This window comes from Stegodyphus dumicola, chromosome 3 (genome assembly GCF_044657685.1).
Source record: "Stegodyphus dumicola isolate Sdum_Otavi_A_Nest chromosome 3, ASM4465768v1".
Taxonomy (NCBI): Eukaryota; Metazoa; Arthropoda; class Arachnida; order Araneae; family Eresidae; genus Stegodyphus; species Stegodyphus dumicola.
In genome coordinates this window covers 250,584,328-250,604,137 of record NC_140770.1, presented here as the reverse complement: position 1 = coordinate 250,604,137, position 19,810 = coordinate 250,584,328, and the positions used below count along the sequence as shown (strand labels likewise).

At 31.3% G+C, this 19,810-nt stretch overlaps 2 protein-coding genes and 1 long non-coding RNA gene across 5 annotated transcripts in view; 1 reads left to right on the top strand and 2 right to left on the bottom strand.

Annotated features, from left to right (window-relative positions):
* The window catches only part of LOC118194171 (HEAT repeat-containing protein 6), a 138,995-nt gene extending 129,018 nt beyond the window's left edge, over positions 1–9,977 (bottom strand). For 2 of the 3 annotated variants that reach the window (XM_085814038.1, XM_085814040.1), the window contains exon 1: positions 9,453–9,726. In XM_085814038.1, the coding sequence (XP_085670164.1) occupies positions 9,453–9,596 (144 nt within the window). In that variant the 5' untranslated portion in view covers positions 9,597–9,726. The other variant, XM_085814039.1, reaches the window with a different exon arrangement.
* A 937-nt stretch (positions 9,978–10,914) lies between these two features.
* On the top strand, positions 10,915–14,734 carry LOC118204793 (uncharacterized). Its single transcript, XR_015040437.1, has 2 exons — positions 10,915–11,151; positions 12,810–14,734. It is a non-coding gene; the product is annotated as an uncharacterized LOC118204793 (long non-coding RNA).
* A 122-nt stretch (positions 14,735–14,856) lies between these two features.
* LOC146998319 (uncharacterized) lies at positions 14,857–19,329 on the bottom strand. The gene is made up of 2 exons (XM_085814027.1): positions 19,139–19,329; positions 14,857–16,756 (listed from the first exon to the last, which is right to left on the bottom strand). The coding sequence occupies exons 1-2, from the start codon at positions 19,172–19,174 to the stop codon at positions 16,445–16,447; spliced, it is 348 nt and encodes a 115-aa protein (XP_085670153.1). The 5' UTR covers positions 19,175–19,329; the 3' UTR covers positions 14,857–16,444.
* Between the last annotated feature and the right edge of the window lie 481 nt (positions 19,330–19,810).

The window sequence follows — 19,810 nt, the reverse complement described above, 5'->3', positions numbered from 1 at the left end:
GAGAAAAGTTCAAAATACAGAATTAGAATACAAGTGCATATTTTTTCAAATGCCAGCCCTACGGCTTATGGAGCTGTTGCCTATTTCCGTGACATCACTAACGATAATGAAATTAAAACCAGTCTAAATCAGGTCAAATGTAGAGTCTCATTCATTAAAGCTCTAACAATCCCTCGCCTTAAAATTATAGGGGTATTAATCACAACAAGAATGAGCAAATATCTAACAAATTGTTTTTTCCCAAAATTTAGACATCTACATGTGGTCGAATTCCATCATAGCATTACACTAGGTTAGGTCCTTTGAAATGGAAACCCTTTGTAGCAAATAGAGTTATGGAAATTCAATCTTTAACTGATCCCAAAACTTGGAACCATATCCGGGAAGGGATAATCCAAGTGACTTTTTAACCAGAGGTGAAAAATTTAATTAATCTCATTGAAAACAAGTTAAAATTTTATAGTCCTGAATGGTTATCAATGCCACATGACATGTGGCCCAAACCCAAAAGTATCATTATTAATAATGATGCTAAAGATGTTACAGACGAAAAGAGATCTAATCTGAATTCCACACAATTGTCTTGTGCTGTTGATGAATTTCCAGATTTGTTGTTAAAATTAGAGAATTTTAGTTCTTTAAACAAGGTGTACAATATTATGGAATAGGTCTTAAGATTTTTAAACAACATTGATAAGAAGAAATCCAAAATTTCAGGACAACTCTCAGCTTCAGAAATTGAAAAGGCAGAATTATATTGGATAAAACAGGCACAACAAATTGCATTTAATCATGAAATTATATCACTAAAACATGAAAAGCCTACCGATAAAGTTTCATCGTTACACAATCTAAATCCAAAATTTGATGAAAACGGTTTGTTAGTCATTTCTGGAGGACTTCAATTTTGAGTTTTCTCAAAAGGAAAAACATCCTTAGATTCTGCCAGGTGGAAATTTTAATAATTTATTAATTAAGAATGCTCATGAAAAGGTTTTCCATTTTGGTATTGCATGCACCTTAGCTCATCTGAGGGGAAAATATTTTAAAGGTAGAAAACATATTACATCAGTGTTAAAAAATTGCATGATTTGTAAAAGGGGTACTTTTCCATTTCGTCGGCACAAATCTCGCCAAGCAGACTTTACTGGCAACAACATACAGTATACACATAAAAAATGTTAACAAATGTTAGTTCTTAGAATTTTTTATTTTGAAAGCATAAACATTTTAATATCATTTAAAATCTTGTAAAAAGCCAATAAATAAAGGCAATAAATTTGTAAAAAGACATTAATTTAAGAATTTATTATGCTTTCATGGTTCAACAAGCTGTTTCGCCAATTCATATCACGTGACCCCAAGTGATCTCTCGTAAACTATGCTACAAAAATCTAATTCTTTCAGTAATTATCTACATTAATTTCAAGTTAAATCTTAATTTGGAATACAAGTTTAAATGCAAGAATTATTTCAATTTGTACGAATAGTTTACTCAGAAATCATGTAAAACCGCAGTGCTTTACTTCGCTAGTGTATTCTCATTAGAACTGATGAATTTAACCCTTGACTTTGCCTTATATTTTCACCTTCAGGTGGGCGGTGTGATTGCATTTTAATTGACTTATACCGCAAATAGCCTTAGGGCATAAAATTTAACTATCTAGGCAAAAGTTCTATGTAATTCTATGCCAGTATTGTAAGAACCAATCAATCTGATAAGAAATGGCTGCAACTTGTTTTGAAAATGAGGCGTAAAAGGTTACCAGCAAGGATATCCTGTTTGGCATCAGTTGTACCATTACTGGCGACTTTATTGGTTGCACCGGCAAAACGGGAAAATACCATAAAAGGTTCAGGACATCCCCTGGAAAACAAGTGTGCTGTTGACTTTGCCAGTCCCATTTATATCGAAGAAGAAAAAAAACAGCTCAGAAAAGGCATACATCCATATTATTCAATTGCACTGTCACTAGAACTATCCATCTCGAGGTAACAAGTAATTTGAGCCCTGAAACCTTTATATTAGTCCTCAAAAGAGTCATTTCCAAAAGAGCACTATGTAAAACAATTTATAGTGATAATGCGATAACCTTCATAAAGGTTGATTGTTTTTTAAAAGAAGTTTAGAGTCAAATCTCTCAACATGACGTTCAGCAATCTTTCAGAGAAAACAGTACCATGTGGAAATTTCTTATTAATAAAGCTAGTTGGTTGGGCAGATTTTGGAAACGCATGGTGTGTTCTGTAAAAACCCCTTTGAAGAAAATCCTCTGTAGATCATCCCTCACCTTTGAAGAAATTCAAACCACGCAGACTGAAATTGAAGCTGTCATCAACAGTCGTCCTCTGACTTATGCTTATGAAGATAACAACAAACCTCTTCCAATTACCCCATCACATTTTTTTAATTGGTAAGCATTTAAATTCCTTGCCAAATGGCGACTATTCAATTTAAGCCAAATCAAAACAAAATTGTTGACAAGAAAATGTTGAGATACAGACAAAAGCCATCACTCATTTCTGGAAACGTTGGCAAAAAGAATATTTACTTCAACTTTGCTCTGCCAATTTATTCCCTCGCACTAACACTCCTTCTGATACTATTCCATTTTGAGGACCGTAAAAAAATTGCAGTGAAAATGTATGCGCAGAAGCGCCCATTTAACAACGCACCAAATCTAACTTACATGCTGATTTCAGATTGCGTAAGTTTATATAGTTCTATATTTCTTAAGACGCCATTGAAATACTAGTTTAATTTTTAAATACTTTTTGATTTTAAATCCTTTTTTTTTATATCCTACGGATTTAAAAATTTGGGAATTGCCCATGACGAAAGTTCTGCACTTTACCCAATAAAATTTTGGTTCAGAATCACCTATTGCTTGATGCGTTTTTAAGAATTGCACATACTCAGTATCCATGTATACATCGACTTATTTTCACTTTAAAAAAAAAATTACCAGAATTGTACAAAAATGGCACTGTGCACCCCCTTGACTTTATCTATGTACAAATCGAGCTATTTTCACTTAAAAAGTAAAAGAAAATTAACAAAAATCCAATTGTTTTTACCCTTGTAAAAAGCAGCAAACAAATAAGTATGCGATTCTGCACTTTACCGAATATTTTTTCAAAGAAAAAGCATCATTCATTATAGAAAATTATGTTTGAACAACCAACGAGATGAAATTATGTTTTAGCGATAACGTGGTAGCGAAATAACGATGCAGGCATCCATTCACTTATATTTAGCAATTTTTATATAAATTATAATAATGATCTGAAATAGTTATTTACTCTTATGCTTCCATTCAGTCATGTTTAGCCTTTTTTACATAAATTATAATAGTAAAAAAGTATTATATGAAATTAACTTTTCATCTAAATAAAAACATCAATCTTAGATTGTTATTTACTATTATACTTCCTTTCTTGCATTAGGGTTGCTGCAATTATTTTTGGCAGTACTGGCATCAACAATAGTTTGGAAATTTTTTACGGCCCTCAAAACCGAATAGTACCCTCCTTCTATATTCAATATGGTGATGTGTTGATTCAAGAGGACAAAATGCCAAAACACTTTATGGAAATTTGGCATAATTAAGGAACTGTTTTTTGGTAGAGATGGTAAAGTGTGTTCTTGTATCCTTCAAACGTCTTCTGGTATAATGAGAAGACCGATTCAATTACTCTACAAACTAGAACTTGTTCATGATTAACATTTTATTACTTAGCAATGAACAATCCTTTTATTTATTTATTTTTTGTATTTTTGTGAATAGTTTTTGATTATGTGTTCTAATTCAGTTTATTATTGTATTTTGTAGATTTCAATTTATTCTTCCAATGTTTTCTGTGAAAGTAAGTAATTTCAGTTTCCCATTGTAAGTATATATTTATAGCATTCGTATTTGTTAATCTCTTTTGAAATAATTAGATGCTGAACAACTGTCATTGTTCATCCGGGGGGGGGGCAGTGTGTTGCAACCGCCTTGTATTCTGCTGTGACGCCCATTTATTCTTCCCAAGTACTTCATGTAACCTTGTATATATTTTCTTTGTATAGTATGAAATTAGATTTGATGAGAATTGGAAACTGGCGCTACATCCGGATTTGAACCGAGATTAAATCCTCGGTGGGTAATAAATAAAATTGATTTTTAAATTTGTTAATTAAATTTAGTTAGTTTAATGAAAGACTTTTTATTTTTATTCTGAACATGACAAAAACCTTATGCATCTTCAGTTCTCATGTGCTTTCCCATATTCAAGTAACCTACCTAACCTATGATATGATCCTCAATACAGTGAAAATAATGCATATACTTACATAACATCAAAAGTGCTAGTAAACATCTATAGTCCAAGTATTATCAAAATGAAACTTTTGTTATCCAAATGTGGTAAAACAACATTATGTTCTTCAATGGAAAATTAAACAAATTCTTAATCTAACATGAAAAATATCTTTGCCTTTCTAACACTCTCATCTTCTGTCCAGCTAACATACAATGTTCAATCTCTCCAATTAAATTACTGTAAAAATGTAAAAAGAAAACTTGAAGTTTTAGAGACATCAGGTTATTTTGAAGCAGAAGACATGAAAAATTAGCAGTGCCCTCACCGGACTCAAACCTGGGTCTCTTGAATACACGCTGAGTGTGCTAGAATAAGTAGAATATAATGTGAAATTATACTAAGTCATGCTCAATATTTTTGATACAATGAATTTTGTTACAAATTCATGGAGTGAAGTAACATTAGAAAAAAATAGGATGAGTTATTGTTTTGAAAAAGAAGAATTTTATTATAACTATAACCAAATGTGATATGGTTTATAATATATCAGATTAAATAACACAAATGTTGGGCAGTGGAATGAAATTTCACAGATCCAATTCATTTTCAATACAGATATCAGAAAATATAAATAATTCTCAATACATTAGTGATATTAAAGTGCTCGATCTGCTACAGAGTTTTCTTGTGACCACAAGATTTCAATTTTTATGTAAACCACTTTTGCATCATTTACTAAAAGAAATATTTAGGTACTTTTTAATTATTTGCTTCTCCATGTAAAGTCATTAACTTTGTGATTTGTTTAGCTATCTTTACAGTTCACAGATACAAGAAAATAAAAGCATGCTGATTTGAACATGATGACATCACTGTAAACAGTTCATAGAGAATACCAGGTTCTTTTTTCAGTTAATCTGAAATCTCCTATCAATTTATCAAAATTAAGAATACATTTATCTTACATAAGATTAAGGCTCTACTCTTATATGCAGCCTAATTTTACCAAATATGGTGACATGTGTTTTGCACTGGTTTTTGGCACGATTGCGTGTTGTATGGCAAACCTGTTGATGTTGAAAAATCTTTTCCTGGAGTGGTTTAATTGTTCGTTGGTTCATGTCGTGCATGTTTTGAAACGGCATTATGATAGATGTGGTGGGAAGATTTTAGTCGCATATTTTAAATTGTGTGGAAAGTAAATTTAGTATCAAAAGGTACGATGTTGGAGTTGTTAACGAGTCTTTTGTTCACAAGTGTGTTTATGAGGACTGAAGTGTATTTTTGGAATTTCTGTGTGACTTTTGAAACGGAGTCCAAAATGCGGAGCTACTATGAGAAATCGGATGAAGAAGGATGTTTCTGATAGTTCTTGTGTGGATTTGCAGTGGCACTTTTGTTCAGAGACGTTGTGTGACTGGCGAAATTTTATTCAGGAATGTACAGTCAAAAGTCGTTAATCCGGACTCGCTGGGACTTCGGCGATCCCGGATTATAGATCATCAGTTTAAATCTGGTAAGATGGCATGCAGAAATTATAAAATTAAAAATAAGAAACCGTTATTTATGAAATAAAGAAGAATTATGATCTAAAGGGTATCAAAATTTAAAAAAAAAAAAAAAAAAGCTTAATATTTATTTGTTTACTTGGTTAATCGGCTGATCTTTAGAATATGGTAACTGGTAGTTTGGCGACATTTTGGAGACGATAAAGGTTACTATCTGGGACTTTGGTAATAATGTGAGCAGTACTCAGTTCCGATTACGCATTATTTTGTGTGAGGTAAATGAGAGATCATGGGATATGTCATGTGATATTAATGGACGAATTACGGTTCTTTAATCGGAAAAGGGGGGAAATCGGGAAAAAATCTGGAAATTTTGTATTTGGCTTTATTCTGTGTTGTGTGAAACAATGTTCGTTAATTTTTGGATCCCATGGCCCTAACTAAAGTGAATTCGAAATGGGTATTTAGTGGGATTGAAAGGGGTAGTAATAAGTGTTTCTTTAAGGTTGTGCGAGATAGAAGTAAAGATGTTTTATTAAGTTATTTATTTTACCTGGTACCTTGGTGTGAACTATAAGTATGATTTTAAAGATCCTGAAACAGAAATAAGAACAGTTTATCGGACACGTAATCAAGATTCTGAAGAAGAATAGGTAAGTTAGTATTTTTAATTATTTGAGGATATTATTTTTATGCATTGTTCTAAATGTAAGGTGGAAGTAAAGTAATTTGCGTAAACGTGCATGGAAATAATTTAAATATTTGACACTAAGTATTTGTAATGTTTGCGGTATGAATTAGTTAGTGACGTTTGTAATATAATAGATAATGTAGAGGTAAAAGTTTTTGGATATTTTATTTATTTTATACGGGGAAATGTTCATATTTGGAAAGGGTATATACTTTTTCGCGATCAGGTAATTTCATATATGTTCTTTTTACCGGGTTTAAAGATTCAGAAAATTGTCATGTATTTTTGTGAAATTTTTCTAATTTATGAGAAAAAAGCAGTGTACATGGATATAGTGAAGATGTGTGCACAATGCCATTTTTGTGTAATTCTAGGATGTTTTTTTAAGTAAAAATAAGTCGGCGTGTACATAGTTTATGTGTGTTATTTTGAAAAACGTGTAAGGAGTATGGTATTGTGCACTTTTTCCCAATTTTGCAGTGAATATTTGTCATGATTAAGCAGTTTTGTTAGATAAAATTTCTAGCATATGTGTAATTCGGCTAGTAGATTGTTGGAAGAAGCGTTCAGTAGATAAAAAGAAAAGAAACATGTCTTTACTTCGTGAAGACAAAATGGCAGCGAGAAAAAAAAAAAAAAAATAGAGGGTTGCTGTAGGAGAGTTGGTCACCAAATTTTCGCCAAAAAAACGCCAAGTTATCATAATGTAAAGATCAACCGGTTAATCTTTGGATTATGGTAACTTGGCGATTTTTTGGCGACCATCCCTGCTACAGCAACCTGCTAGTTTTTGTTTGGACGCCATTTTGTTTTCACGAAGTAAAGACTTTTTTTTTTTTTTTTTACTCAACATTTTTTTCCAACAATCTGCTAGCCGAATTACGCTTATGCTAGAACTTTTATGGAAAGTTTTTGTTTGGACGCCATTTTGTTTTCACGAAGTAAAGGCTTTTTTTTTTTTTTTTTTACTCAACATTTTTTTCCAACAATCTGCTAGCCGAATTACGCTTATGCTAGAACTTTTATGGAACAAAAGTGCTTAATCATGACCAAGATTAGGTGCGAAATTGGGAGAAAGTGCAGAATCGCCCACTGCTTGCAGCCTTAAGAAAATGCACATACACGGTATCATCCATGTACACGTCGACCTATTTTCACTTAAAAAAACATCCCAGAATTGCACAAAAATGGCATTGCGCACACTCGACTTTATCCATGTACACTGCTAAAGTCCTAGCTAGTAACCTTTATCGGCTTACCAAAATGTCGCCAAACTACCTGTTATAATATTCCAAAGATTAGCCGTTTACTTTATCAAACATTTCTTTCAATGTAAGTTGTTTAAGTTGCTTCATTTTATGTGATAATACAGTCTCTTTAATTCTATAAACAGACATAATTTCTTCTTCAGTTACAAAGTTCGACTGTTCAAGTCCTATAATTGCTGTGTTGAGAATACTGACTAATTTGTCAATCAAAATTTTTTCGTTTTCAATAACCTCTGCATCACTTTCTTCACTATGGGAAGCGAATTATAATGACAAGGAATTTGATTTTAATCATATCAAAAACGGAGTACATCGAGATGAAATACTACATTTAGTAAGGAATTATAAGCCAAATAAAATATAAACATCTGCCCTGAAGATAAGGATAGTGCTGACAGATCAACTTCCAATTCATTGCGGGCCACGGCGTTTCCCCTCCTGCCGCAGAGCAGCGTGAAACTGATAGACAGATTTCAGAATGGTTAGATAAACAAAGGATTATGCCTTTATCCATTTTTTGCAGCAATTCCACTTTTTGTTTAATGGACTTCGAAACATACTTTTGCTTTGTAGATCCTTTACATATTAGTAAATATATATCGGAAATTCTATTTGACATAATCGAAAGTTCAACCTACTTTTATAAAATTGCTCTAACAGTCTGCAAAAAATAATAAGCTGGATCCAATTCGACGATTAAGGAGCAACGCAATCTGCAACATTAACTGAATTAGATAATTTTAGCTTAGCTTATACCGTCCGTTATACATTAAACGCGCATGCGTAAACATATTATGCACATGTGCACACACATATTCGCAAAAGTCTTAGGCGTAAAGGTCTTAGGCGACGCATGCGCAGAAAGTTTGTAGCTTTGAGGTCCGGATTATGGGTGTCCGAAATAACGACTTTTGACTGTATATGTATTCAATGCAAAAAGATATACTAATCACAGAAACTGCTATTGAATTTCAGAAGCGCAAATCCGTGTACAGTTAAACACACATGCGCTAGGCACATATCTGAAATGCCACATAAATACTTTTCGCCAACATCATTGGCTACCTCATAATACTTTTCCATCGTTTTTCAATGAGGATACCAATAATAAGTACAAAAATACAGAGGGCTTAAAAGATGGCTAATTCCTTACAGTTACTCTGCTTATGGGAAGAGATGTCTTCATGGAAGCCTTTTTTGAGGAAAGTGACTTGTATTCATATTACACACGAGAAAAACAAAAAGAAAACAAACAAAAAAAAGGAAGCTAGCATTTTTCAAAGTTTTGAAGAAAAAATTGAGATTAATGCATTAATATATAATGACATCTATGTATTCAGGAAGAGTGTAATCCACAACAAAAATATTGACGGATTTAAATGCATGCAAATTTTGTTTATGATTTAAAGAGCTATATGGTATGAATTCAATCATTTCTCTACAGTGATTACAAAAAATGACATAAGATATAAGAAAGAGATGGTAAAAGTTCACTATTTTCTGACTATTTCAGATCCTCTGTAAAATTAACATGTTAGTTGACCAGTATTTCAGATGTCCGCATTAATTACTAATAACATTGTAGATATATGATTTCCATAAATGTGAAACATTTCCTCATTTTGAGATATGAGAAGTGATTAGGATTAGTATTACTAAGAAAGTATTACTGAGTTTTACCTTATTTTCAAAACAAGCACTATTAGCATTCAGTTCATTTATTTGATCAACTAATTTGTTCAGTTCGTTTGCATCTGTCACTTTCAGATTTTTTAACTTAGTGGAATACTCTTGAATACGCGATTCCATTGCTTTATCCTCCATGACTGAAAATGAAATGCAACAAAACTCAAATACGGATTAAAAATAGCTTAAATTTATCATATTATCTCGAGTTTACTTTCAAATTCATTTTATAACCATCCCATGCACCCATGCCGTGCACTTCGAACTGCGTTATACCTCTTCTTCTCCGTGAAGCTGGCATTCTTCCGGTTCCGCTCCAGGGCGTGCCCAATGGAACTTGCATGTAGTGGAGATGATGTAGGCTCTTTCTTAACTAAAGCGTTACACACACACACACACACACACACACAGACACAGAGCGTATTTTATTCTCGAGTGTCAAGATGTAGGAACATCTTTTTACTCGACTTCTGATAAGAATCAGCGAGGAGAAAGAGTAGGGTGGAAGGAAGTGTGGGAGGCGGAGAAAGAGTAGGGTGGAAGGAAGTGTGGGAGGCGGAAAAAGAGAGTCAGGTCCGCGCTAGCGGCGGCGAAAAAAGGGGGGGTAAGTTCAGTGTCGTTATAAGGGGCGAATTCAAGTGCAACGCTCTGATAAATTGCAAATGTTAGCTCGCAAGAGGCGTTCCTGCTATCGTCTGCTAAAGTCGAATTCAAGTGCAACACTTTACCGCTCTGGTAACTGATGACGTCAAAATTGCAATGGGGAGCTGGTTTGCTCTCGTGCCAGGAGAGCTTATCCGATAAACTACATCAATATCCAATGAGACTGCGTGTCGATGTAAACAAAAAACATCAGTTCCCATGATTTCTCTGAGCTTATGGTCAAATGTTTACTGCGTTGTAGTGTGGTGTAACGAAGTGTTCCAGCCCTGAAAACGAAAGAAATATACAGACATGTATATCTTTTAATGTGTACAACTTTATTTACTTTATCCTATAGAAAATTCCCACCAAAGTAATCTAGAGCAACAGGTGTGTGTAAAATATATTTTACTTTTCAGACAAAAATCCTTGCTTTTTCAAATATAAACTACATATTTTCCCATTTTCAAATTACAACATTTGGTTTTAATTCTTCTAATAGTAAGTTTAATTTAAAATTCAAATTTGTGTTATATTTTTATTGTTCAATGCAGATGCATGATTCTTCAGTGACAGTAGGCATGTTTACCATGTGAAAATTAACTAGTTCTTGAATTATACAGGGGCGAGTTCAAGTGCAACGCTCTGATAAATTGCAAATGTTAGCTCGCAAGAGGCGTTCCTGCTATCGTCTGCTAAAGTCGAATTCAAATGCAACGCTTTACCGCTCTGGTAACTGATGACGTCAAAATTGCAATGGGCAGCTGGTTTGCTCTCGTGCCAGGAGAGCTTGTCCGATAAACTACATCAATATCCAATGAGACTGCGTGTCGATGTAAACAAAAAATATCAGTTCCCATGATTTCTCTGAGCTTATGGTCAAGTGTTTAATGCGTTGTAGTGTGGTGTAACGAATTGTTCCAGTCCTGAAAACGAAAGAAATATACAGACATGTATAATTCTTTTAATGTGTACAACATGTATTTAATGTGTACAACTTTATTTACTTTATCCTATAGAAAATTCCCTCCAAAGTAATCTAGAGCAACAGGTGTGTGTAAAATATATTTTACTTTTCAGACAAAAATCCTTGCTTTTTCAAATATAAACCACATTTTTTCCCATTTTCAAATTACAGCATTTGGTTTTAATTCTTCTAATAGTAAGTTTAATTTAAAATTCAAATTTGTGTTATATTTTTATTGTTTAATGCAGATGCATGATTCTTCAGTGACAGTAGGCATGTTTACCATATGAAAATTAACTAGTTCTTGAATTATATAGTAATTAATAAGCCCATCTATCTAGAAGCAGATAAGCCTGCTGAACACCGCTATCCCAGTCTCTTTTTAAATCCAGGTGAAAAAGCTGGCTGCATGAGTGTTTTCTTCATTTTTTCAATGTATAACATGAATACTAAGTTTTCCTTAGTCTTCCACACAGGCATTCCTTCCCTTAGACATTCATTATGTGATGAAACAGTTAAGAGCAATTTTTAGATTTATATTGTACATCGTTGGGAAAATATAAAAATGAAATTAAAGGTATTTCAATGTAATACAATAAATAAAAAATTATATGAAACCCTGATAATTCTAATGTGATATTAATGTAATATATACATCCAGAGTAAAGGTTAATTTATAAATTATGCTTTGTGTTCTGCTCATTATATTGTGCATTTACAGTACACTTTCTGCTTCTTAAGTGAAAGTTTGAAGCCATTCTCATTTAATATCAGTTATGTTCAGATTTATTTATTTCATAAAATTTAAAAAAACAATTTTTGGCTATTAAAAGCTACAAGTGCAGAAACAAAAGCTTAATTTCTTTACTGTAACTGTGTCATGCTTCTCTGCTGATAATGAAAGTCGTCTTTTAATAAGATTTCTTTCATTGCATATATTAATTATATCTTTTACCATACTGGTTGCCATCTTTGATTATGCATTCTTCAATATTTTTTGGTACTTATGTATTAACACAAACACCTGGATCAGTTTGGTGGTCTTTATAAAATGAAAAGAGAAAAATACTTATCAGGAGAAGTACGTTGTTTTTGCAGCTTGCTTTTAGCATAACCAAACTATCAATATTTATCTAAGTTGGCAGAATGTTATCAACATATCAAAGGAAAAAACATTTAACAAATTTTAAAATACTAATTTGAATTATTAAATAAAAATTATATGATAGTTTTAAAAAAAACATTTTCCACAAATTTTTTGTCTAATTTTTTAGCACTTGTGCCAAGTGATCTGTTTTCACTTAAAAAAAAAAAATCAGATAATTACATAAACTTGATACTGCATGCCTTGTCTATGTACCAAATTCATCTCATAGTTGTTTCCATTAGAAATATTTTTACTAAAATGTTCTTTTCCTGCAGAACTTTTAACACAGCTTCGTCTTTTGATGGTAAGCTCCACAAGCAGTATTTTAAATCTGAAATTAATCTAAAACAACTACTCGTATCTAAAATCCATTGGAACTTGAAATACAACATAAGAAACACATATGAAAATGGTGACATTGCTTGAATGAAAAATTGTCATGAGCATGTTACCTGAAAAATTTTGATACATAATCGTTGCCAGAGTTTGGCACATTTTTGAAAATTTGGTAACTTTTATTAAGGTGGTTTCAATAATATGCAAATATCTTTTATTCTTATGATTGCTTCATTGTATACTTTTTCCCTTTCCCTAGAGTGCTGCACAATCACAAGTTTTCCAGCCAAATGCGGTATGCATTTCAAGTTTCTATACATTTATATAAATTTTAAGAGAGTAAAATATTGACAAAAACTGCATTAAGTTTTCAACTCTTGTTTTGTTTTTCATTAAAAATTTGCTACCATTATAAATAATTCATTTTTTTTAATGTAAATGTTTTTAAGTATTTGTAGGATAAAGGCAAATTACATTTATTCATTCTTTATTTGATATAATACATGTAGCTCTTTACCTGAAGTCAATGTTTGTCAAATTATTATGCATAAATTAGAAGTATGCATGTTTCTCTTAAGTCAGTTATGTTTCAGGAACTATCTTTAATGAATTGTATAGAAAATTGTGGACGAGGTGTTAGGTGTACAGGAACGTGGTATATTATAAACATGTATAGTATCTCATAGTATATAAACTCATAACTTTGATTATGCAGTATGCTTTGTATATTATTTCTGAAAGCATGTATATTTCAATCAAGATTGTTGAGTAAACTTTTCTTGCTTTATGCTATCTCTGAAAGCATGTATATTTCAGTCAAGATTGTTGAGTAAATTGTGCTTATTTTATGCTTTTTTCTTTTTTACATTAGAAAATTCCACACCTTTATCACGAGAAAATCTGCAATGGTATTTAGGAATGACAAGTTTGTATCTATTACATAAAATCTAATGTTTTCTGGATTCTTCCTTTCCTTTTCCTCCCAACAGAAAAACTTTAATGGTATAAATCAGCGGTTTTCAACCTTTTGACTGTAGTGTACCATCTAAGCAAAAACTGAAAAACATTAATACTACCACTAATTTTACAATGATTATTTTTCAATTCCTCAATAGAAATATTAAAAACATATATATATATATATTGCCATTTGCACACTCTTTGTATTAAATATGTACACATAAAAAACTATTAGATTAAAAACTGATGATTACTTAATTATCAAAATTAAATTTAATTAAATTATTCACTTGATTATCAAAATTTCAGTTATAATACTTTAATATTTAATTTCTTTGTGTCTGCTCTTATTTCATTTAATGGTAAATTAGGATCCACTTTTTATTTTGGTGAGTATTTATGTTTCAAATTTAACATGGAAAAAATCATTTTTCACACAAACAGGTTGTGCGAAAAGACAATACAAATTTGATAGCTTTATTTGAAATGCCTTTAAATTCTTTTTTTCGGTTCAGCCAAAAGTTAACAAGTGTGTCATTTTCCAAATCTTCAAGTCAATTTCGATCAAAGGAAATTTCTATTAACTAATTCTTTTCTTTATGAGATTTTTGAATTTCATAGTTAAAAATATTTTGTTTCTTTGCATACCATCAGCTGAGAACCGCTGGTATAAATTAATTATAACAGATGTAAATTAATATTTCTCATACAAAAGAGTTATTTCAATTCTTTATTGCGAACATTATATACAGAGTATGTCTTTTATTAACAACAAGATTTTAAGAATTTAAAATAATTATCATTAAATCCTCTTGATCTATAAACAGTCTTAAAAATTATAAAGGGAAAAAAATTGAAAGTTAAAGAAATCAATACTATGAATTGTTCCTTTTTAGAGAAGTTTCATTGTTTAATTAATTATAAAAAGTGTTTTACATTCTGAAATATAAAAATTAAGAATATTTGAATTTGAATGAATATTTTAAAATTTTCCCTCAGGTAGAAGCTTAACTATTCGAAGCAGGAGACCGAAGAGAAAAAAGGAAGAGAGATGATATTACAGCTGCAGAAAAGGAAATAATTGAAACGCAGAAGAATATATTAATGTACTGTGTGAAATATGTGACTTGTATAAGCAATCAGTTGCAAATCAGTCTGCTGTCATAGAAAATCAAAATTTATTATTAATTTATTAAAAAAATAAATCATGCATTTCAAATTTTACAGATTTTCATTCTTGTATGTATTTCTGCAGTGTGGGATTCATATTTTAATTGTAAAATTTACTACTTTCTTAATTTTATAAAATTTTGTGATTATAAAAATTATTTAAAAAAAATTCACAGATCCATTATATGACATAAACATTATAATAATTCTAATACCACTATTATAAGTCTCGTGAAAATATTTATGCATTTTACACAGCAATTATCTTTTTCCTGGAGGAAAATGGGAATAAGACATGTAAGAATCTTTAGTCAATGTATTACAAATTTTAATTTTCAGATATAACACGAAATGAATTAAATTGTTTTTCAATTATGTTAATAAGTTATATGAATGAGATGTGGTATTAAAAATTTCATTTCTTTTTATCATTGAAGAAATAACATTCAATATCCTACAGCTCCATAACAATGGCAGATAAAATTGACATTCTAATTTCGAAGTTCTAAAAATACAGAGATGACAACTATTAAAGTATGGCTAATGTCTAGTTTACAATAACAATGTTGAGTCACGTACTAAAAATTAAGTGAATCAAACTGTATTTATTTTTCCCCTTCTCTTTTTTTGGCTGAAAAACAATTTATTATACACTCATGATTTTACTTAAATTTATTTCTTTTAATGGCAAACCCACTGAGGTAAGTATGCAGTAAGTTATTATAGTGAATGCGTAATGATGATATAAATCTAAATTCAGCAAACAATCTTTCCCTTACTTTAATGTTTTAAAATCTAGAATTAAAAGAAAAATGTATGTTCTTTAAATAATACAAGAGGATATGGAGGCATAAATCTAAGCTGTTTATTCTTTACATATTATGCTAATCAGGAATTGGAGCAAAACCCTGCTTAATCGAAGAATACGCTCACAGGAATGGTGGAGGAAAATTGAACTGTCCAATATTTGTTTTGCCCACCCTCAAGAAGACATAAACAGTATAGAGTGAAATAATTGTTTTTAGGAAATACATTTAAATATCTTTGACAGAATATGTCAGGTTTAATTTATACTATAATAAATAAGCATGAAGTTCTTATGCTATTGAATGTGTATTGTCACATGGAAATTTTCTATCTTGTCCCACGGAAGGGGATGAAAGGGAAACATTTGACTTTTTGGAAGAAACTGAATTTCGGTGCAGTAAATCTTATTGCTAAGTTTAAGATAAATTAAGTGCAATGCTAATTTATAGTGACTTACTATTGTAAATCATGACTGGCATACCAACACTAATATATATATATATATATCAAGCCTATTAAGTTATTTCTGGTAGTCAAGAGTTTTTTAACATAAATGATGGAAACAAGAAATTCAGAGGGAAGAACAATAATGATAAAAGTTGTCAGTATGCATTTGAAACCAGGACTAATAAAATTATTTAGGATTATCATTATCAATTAAAATCATTTAGGGTTGTGCATTTAGTTACAGGTTTAAATATAAACCATGGCTTGTGGGTCCCCAAGAATATATTATGAAAGTAATTTTTTTCATAATATATTCTTTATTATCCATGAAGGGGGTTTCACCTTTGCCAGAGGTTCATTTTTGCCCACTTTGGGTTTTTATTATCGAGTTTCAAAATTTAAAGATAATTCATTGTGCAATGCACTGACTGAAAACTTTCTGAAGGTACCAACTCATCATCTTCAAACACATCAATCTCAGGATTTTCAACACAATACCTTAAGCATATATTATGTAAAATGGCCACCAGATATGACCATTTTACATATTTTGCTTTGTGAATACAATAGTGTTCCACCAGTATCGTGCAGTACCCTAAATCTTGATTTGATCTCTATAGCTGCACGAACTTTTCTGTGCTTCTCATTATAGAGATATTCCCGTGATAAAATGGGAATATAATCCACTATCTCCCAAAGATATGCACGATGCGACAAAATACTATCTAGATTTTGTTTCAGTCCACTCCATATAAATGCATCATGAGTATTGCCTGGCCATTGTCCTATAGCATAGAGAACCCTCAGACCAGCATTCCATACCTAGAAAAAGATAAATACTCAGTCAAAAGAAAGTTTCATCTGAAATTTTAATACACAGATTTTTAACATTAAATATAGTTGATATATTAATAAATCAGTCTTTTTAAGGAGTTTACTTTCCATTTTTAACAAAAATATGTCACTGTTTTTTCATTATTAAAAAATATGCAATAAAACGTTAAAACAAACACACACACCAAAAAAAAAAAAATTACAGCTACCCTTTTTTCATTAAATTGTAGTAATTATAGTAAATAGGTGATTCTAAAATTTATTTAATATCTATACTTCACTATAATTATAGTATAGATAGCTTTTTGTTATTATTATTTGAATAATGAAACATTCTTGCAGTAATTTGAAATGACTATAATATTATACTTATTATCATATATTTCTTACCTTTTCACCATTAATGGAAAATTTATTTTTCCGGTTAATGAAGACAAAACAAAAATTAATATCACCACACTTGCAACATCTGTGGTTTCATTTGTATGTAACCCAAAATAATTCTTGGTAAGCTAGGTAGAATCACATTTGTGATTGCACTCCAGTTCTTTTACAGCTGGTCGAAAGAATTAACATCCACTGTGTGTGGAAATAGCGAACAAAACAGTAAGAAATTGGAACAATTACCTGTGGACAACTTGTATTCATAGCATTCTAAAATGAGCTTTTGGTAAAATTTGACCGCGAATAAAACAGTAGTAATGAACGAATGTTTTTTCACGAAGTGGGTCCAATACTTTCACAGCAGGGTTATTTCATGTATTCTGCAGAGAGACTGATGTATGGTTTGTTGTAACTGCTGTATACAAATGTCTGGCTCAGAATTCCACAGCAGTAATTAGCACAACTTTCATGGTTGATGGTATAATATGGAGGTACCAAAAATTAGTATTATCACAGTAACTGCAAGATGGCTTATATTTCTAAAACTTAGTTAACACATTTCATGCAGAAAGAAAATATTATCCAGTTTCATACTTAAATCAAGGTCACTGAAATGTGGTAAAAGCAATCTGCTTAAGAAAACAGATGCCCCTGTAGAGGACTTTCTATGGAAAACTGGCTTTCATTCCCATTATACATGGGCAAAACCAATGTCATGTAATATAATAATCTATTAGTACAGTAAATACATTTAATTTCTTTGTATTTATTTATGTCATGCTACTTTTCGTGTAATTTAGTATGATAACCTTATAAGTTTATTTAATTTTGATCATGGTCTACGGAAGTAAGGTAAGTCACCTGTTATCGAGAATATCACGTTATTAATAGTTATGTGAAAGCCTGCAATAACTTTTCATATCATAAGAGATTTACGAATGTGTATATAACTTACATGTGTAGTTATTATGCAAGATCTATAGAAAGTATCCAAAATTACCATGACATTAATCACACTGTACGAACAGGCAAGACATTATACATTAGGAGAAAATTAACTAATATTTTGGGGAATGAAATACTATTTTACACATGGGAACTGTTTAAACAGCTGAGAAAAATTCATGCTTTTTCCCCCTACAGTTATAGAATATATATACTGTTTCATAAGAATAAAAAGTAAAGTTAAATTTAAATAATTCTCATGCACCATTGCTGCAAAGAATGAAATTTGAATTTAACAAATATTCTCTATTCATATAAAGTTAATTTAAATTATGAAATTTTAATTGCATACATATCAAAGATTAATTATTGCTGCAAACTAATTTACTATATCACTGAAATTCTGAGAGCATATGTAAATTAAATGCACGTATCTAAAACCATGAAAAAATATATAATATTCCAAAAAACTAATCCCAAATATATACATATATATATCAAACACAGGCATATGCATAATTTCTATTAGAAAAACAATTTCTCCGAGATTACGTTTTAGAGTAATTAAAACAATAAATTAATGGTGATATTATTACTGCATTCCAAAATTCGCAGTAATTAACGATTTCGATCATTAATACGAAAAAGGCCCACCAGCGGCCGAGCGGTAAAGTCGCTGAACACTGGTAGTTCGGTCCGAGGTTCGAATCCCGCGAACGGGTTGGCTGCATGGGTGTTTTCGTGGTTTTCCCCATGTGTAACGTGTATACGAGCCAGTTTCCCTTAGAAAGTCCTCCACGAAGGCATCCCTCCCCTTAGGCAGATAGCCCTAGTGTGCTTTGCCATAATTAAATATACACCATTACTACGAAAAAAAAAACGGGATGAAAAAGAAAGAATCCTGATACAATAACATTAAAAATTTGTGTGTTTACGTATAAAAATATATAATATTCTCAAATAGGCCATTTAAGCATAGTCTTTGATTCGGAAACATTTCCAGAAGTATTTCAGTTTTCATAATCTGAAGTAAAAACAAACCTGCTTTTGCAGAGAATATCCATTGGCAGTTGTCATCAGAAAAAGTTTCAATTCATTGAAGCAAACCGATTTAATCTGAATTAACTGATGAATTCACGCTCCGACATTTCAAAAGCATTACGACTGTCTCTTAAATGCCAAGGAATTCGATCAGCATTTCTCCGATTTCTTAAACGTCTGAGCAAAATCACTTCAGCCATCTTGTTTACAGTCACTGTTAAGAGTTTGCGGCAGGTCAGGAGTAGCCGCAAAATTCCTCTATGGTAGTGACGTATTTTCAGTAGGCGTGTCCGAAAAGCGTTGCACTTGAATTCGGTTTTGCAATGCAAATGCTATTACCATGACAAGCGTTGCACTTGAATTCGCCCCTTAGTAATTAATAAGCCCATCTATGTACAAGCAGATAAGCCTGCTGAACATCGGTATCCCAGTCTCTCTTTAAATCCAGGTGAAAAACTGCATGAGTGTTTTCATTTTTTTCAATGTATAACATGAATACTAAGTTTTCCTTAGTCTTCCATGCAGGCATTTCTTCCCTTAGACATTCATTATGTGATGAAACAGTTAAGAGAAATTTTTAGATTTATATTGTACATCGTTGGGAAAATATAAAAATGAAATTAAAGGTATTTCAATGTAATACAATAAATAAAAAAATATATGAAACCCTGA

Bases quoted from the DNA above. Each gene is read 5' to 3' on its own strand.
- LOC146998319 (XM_085814027.1), bottom strand. From the start codon at position 19,174: ATGACAACTGCCAATGGATATTCTCTGCAAAAGCAG. The intron at 16,757-19,138 runs GTTTGTTTTTAC...ATCTTTTTCTAG, and splicing joins GATATTCTCTGCAAAAGCAG to GTATGGAATGCTGGTCTGAG.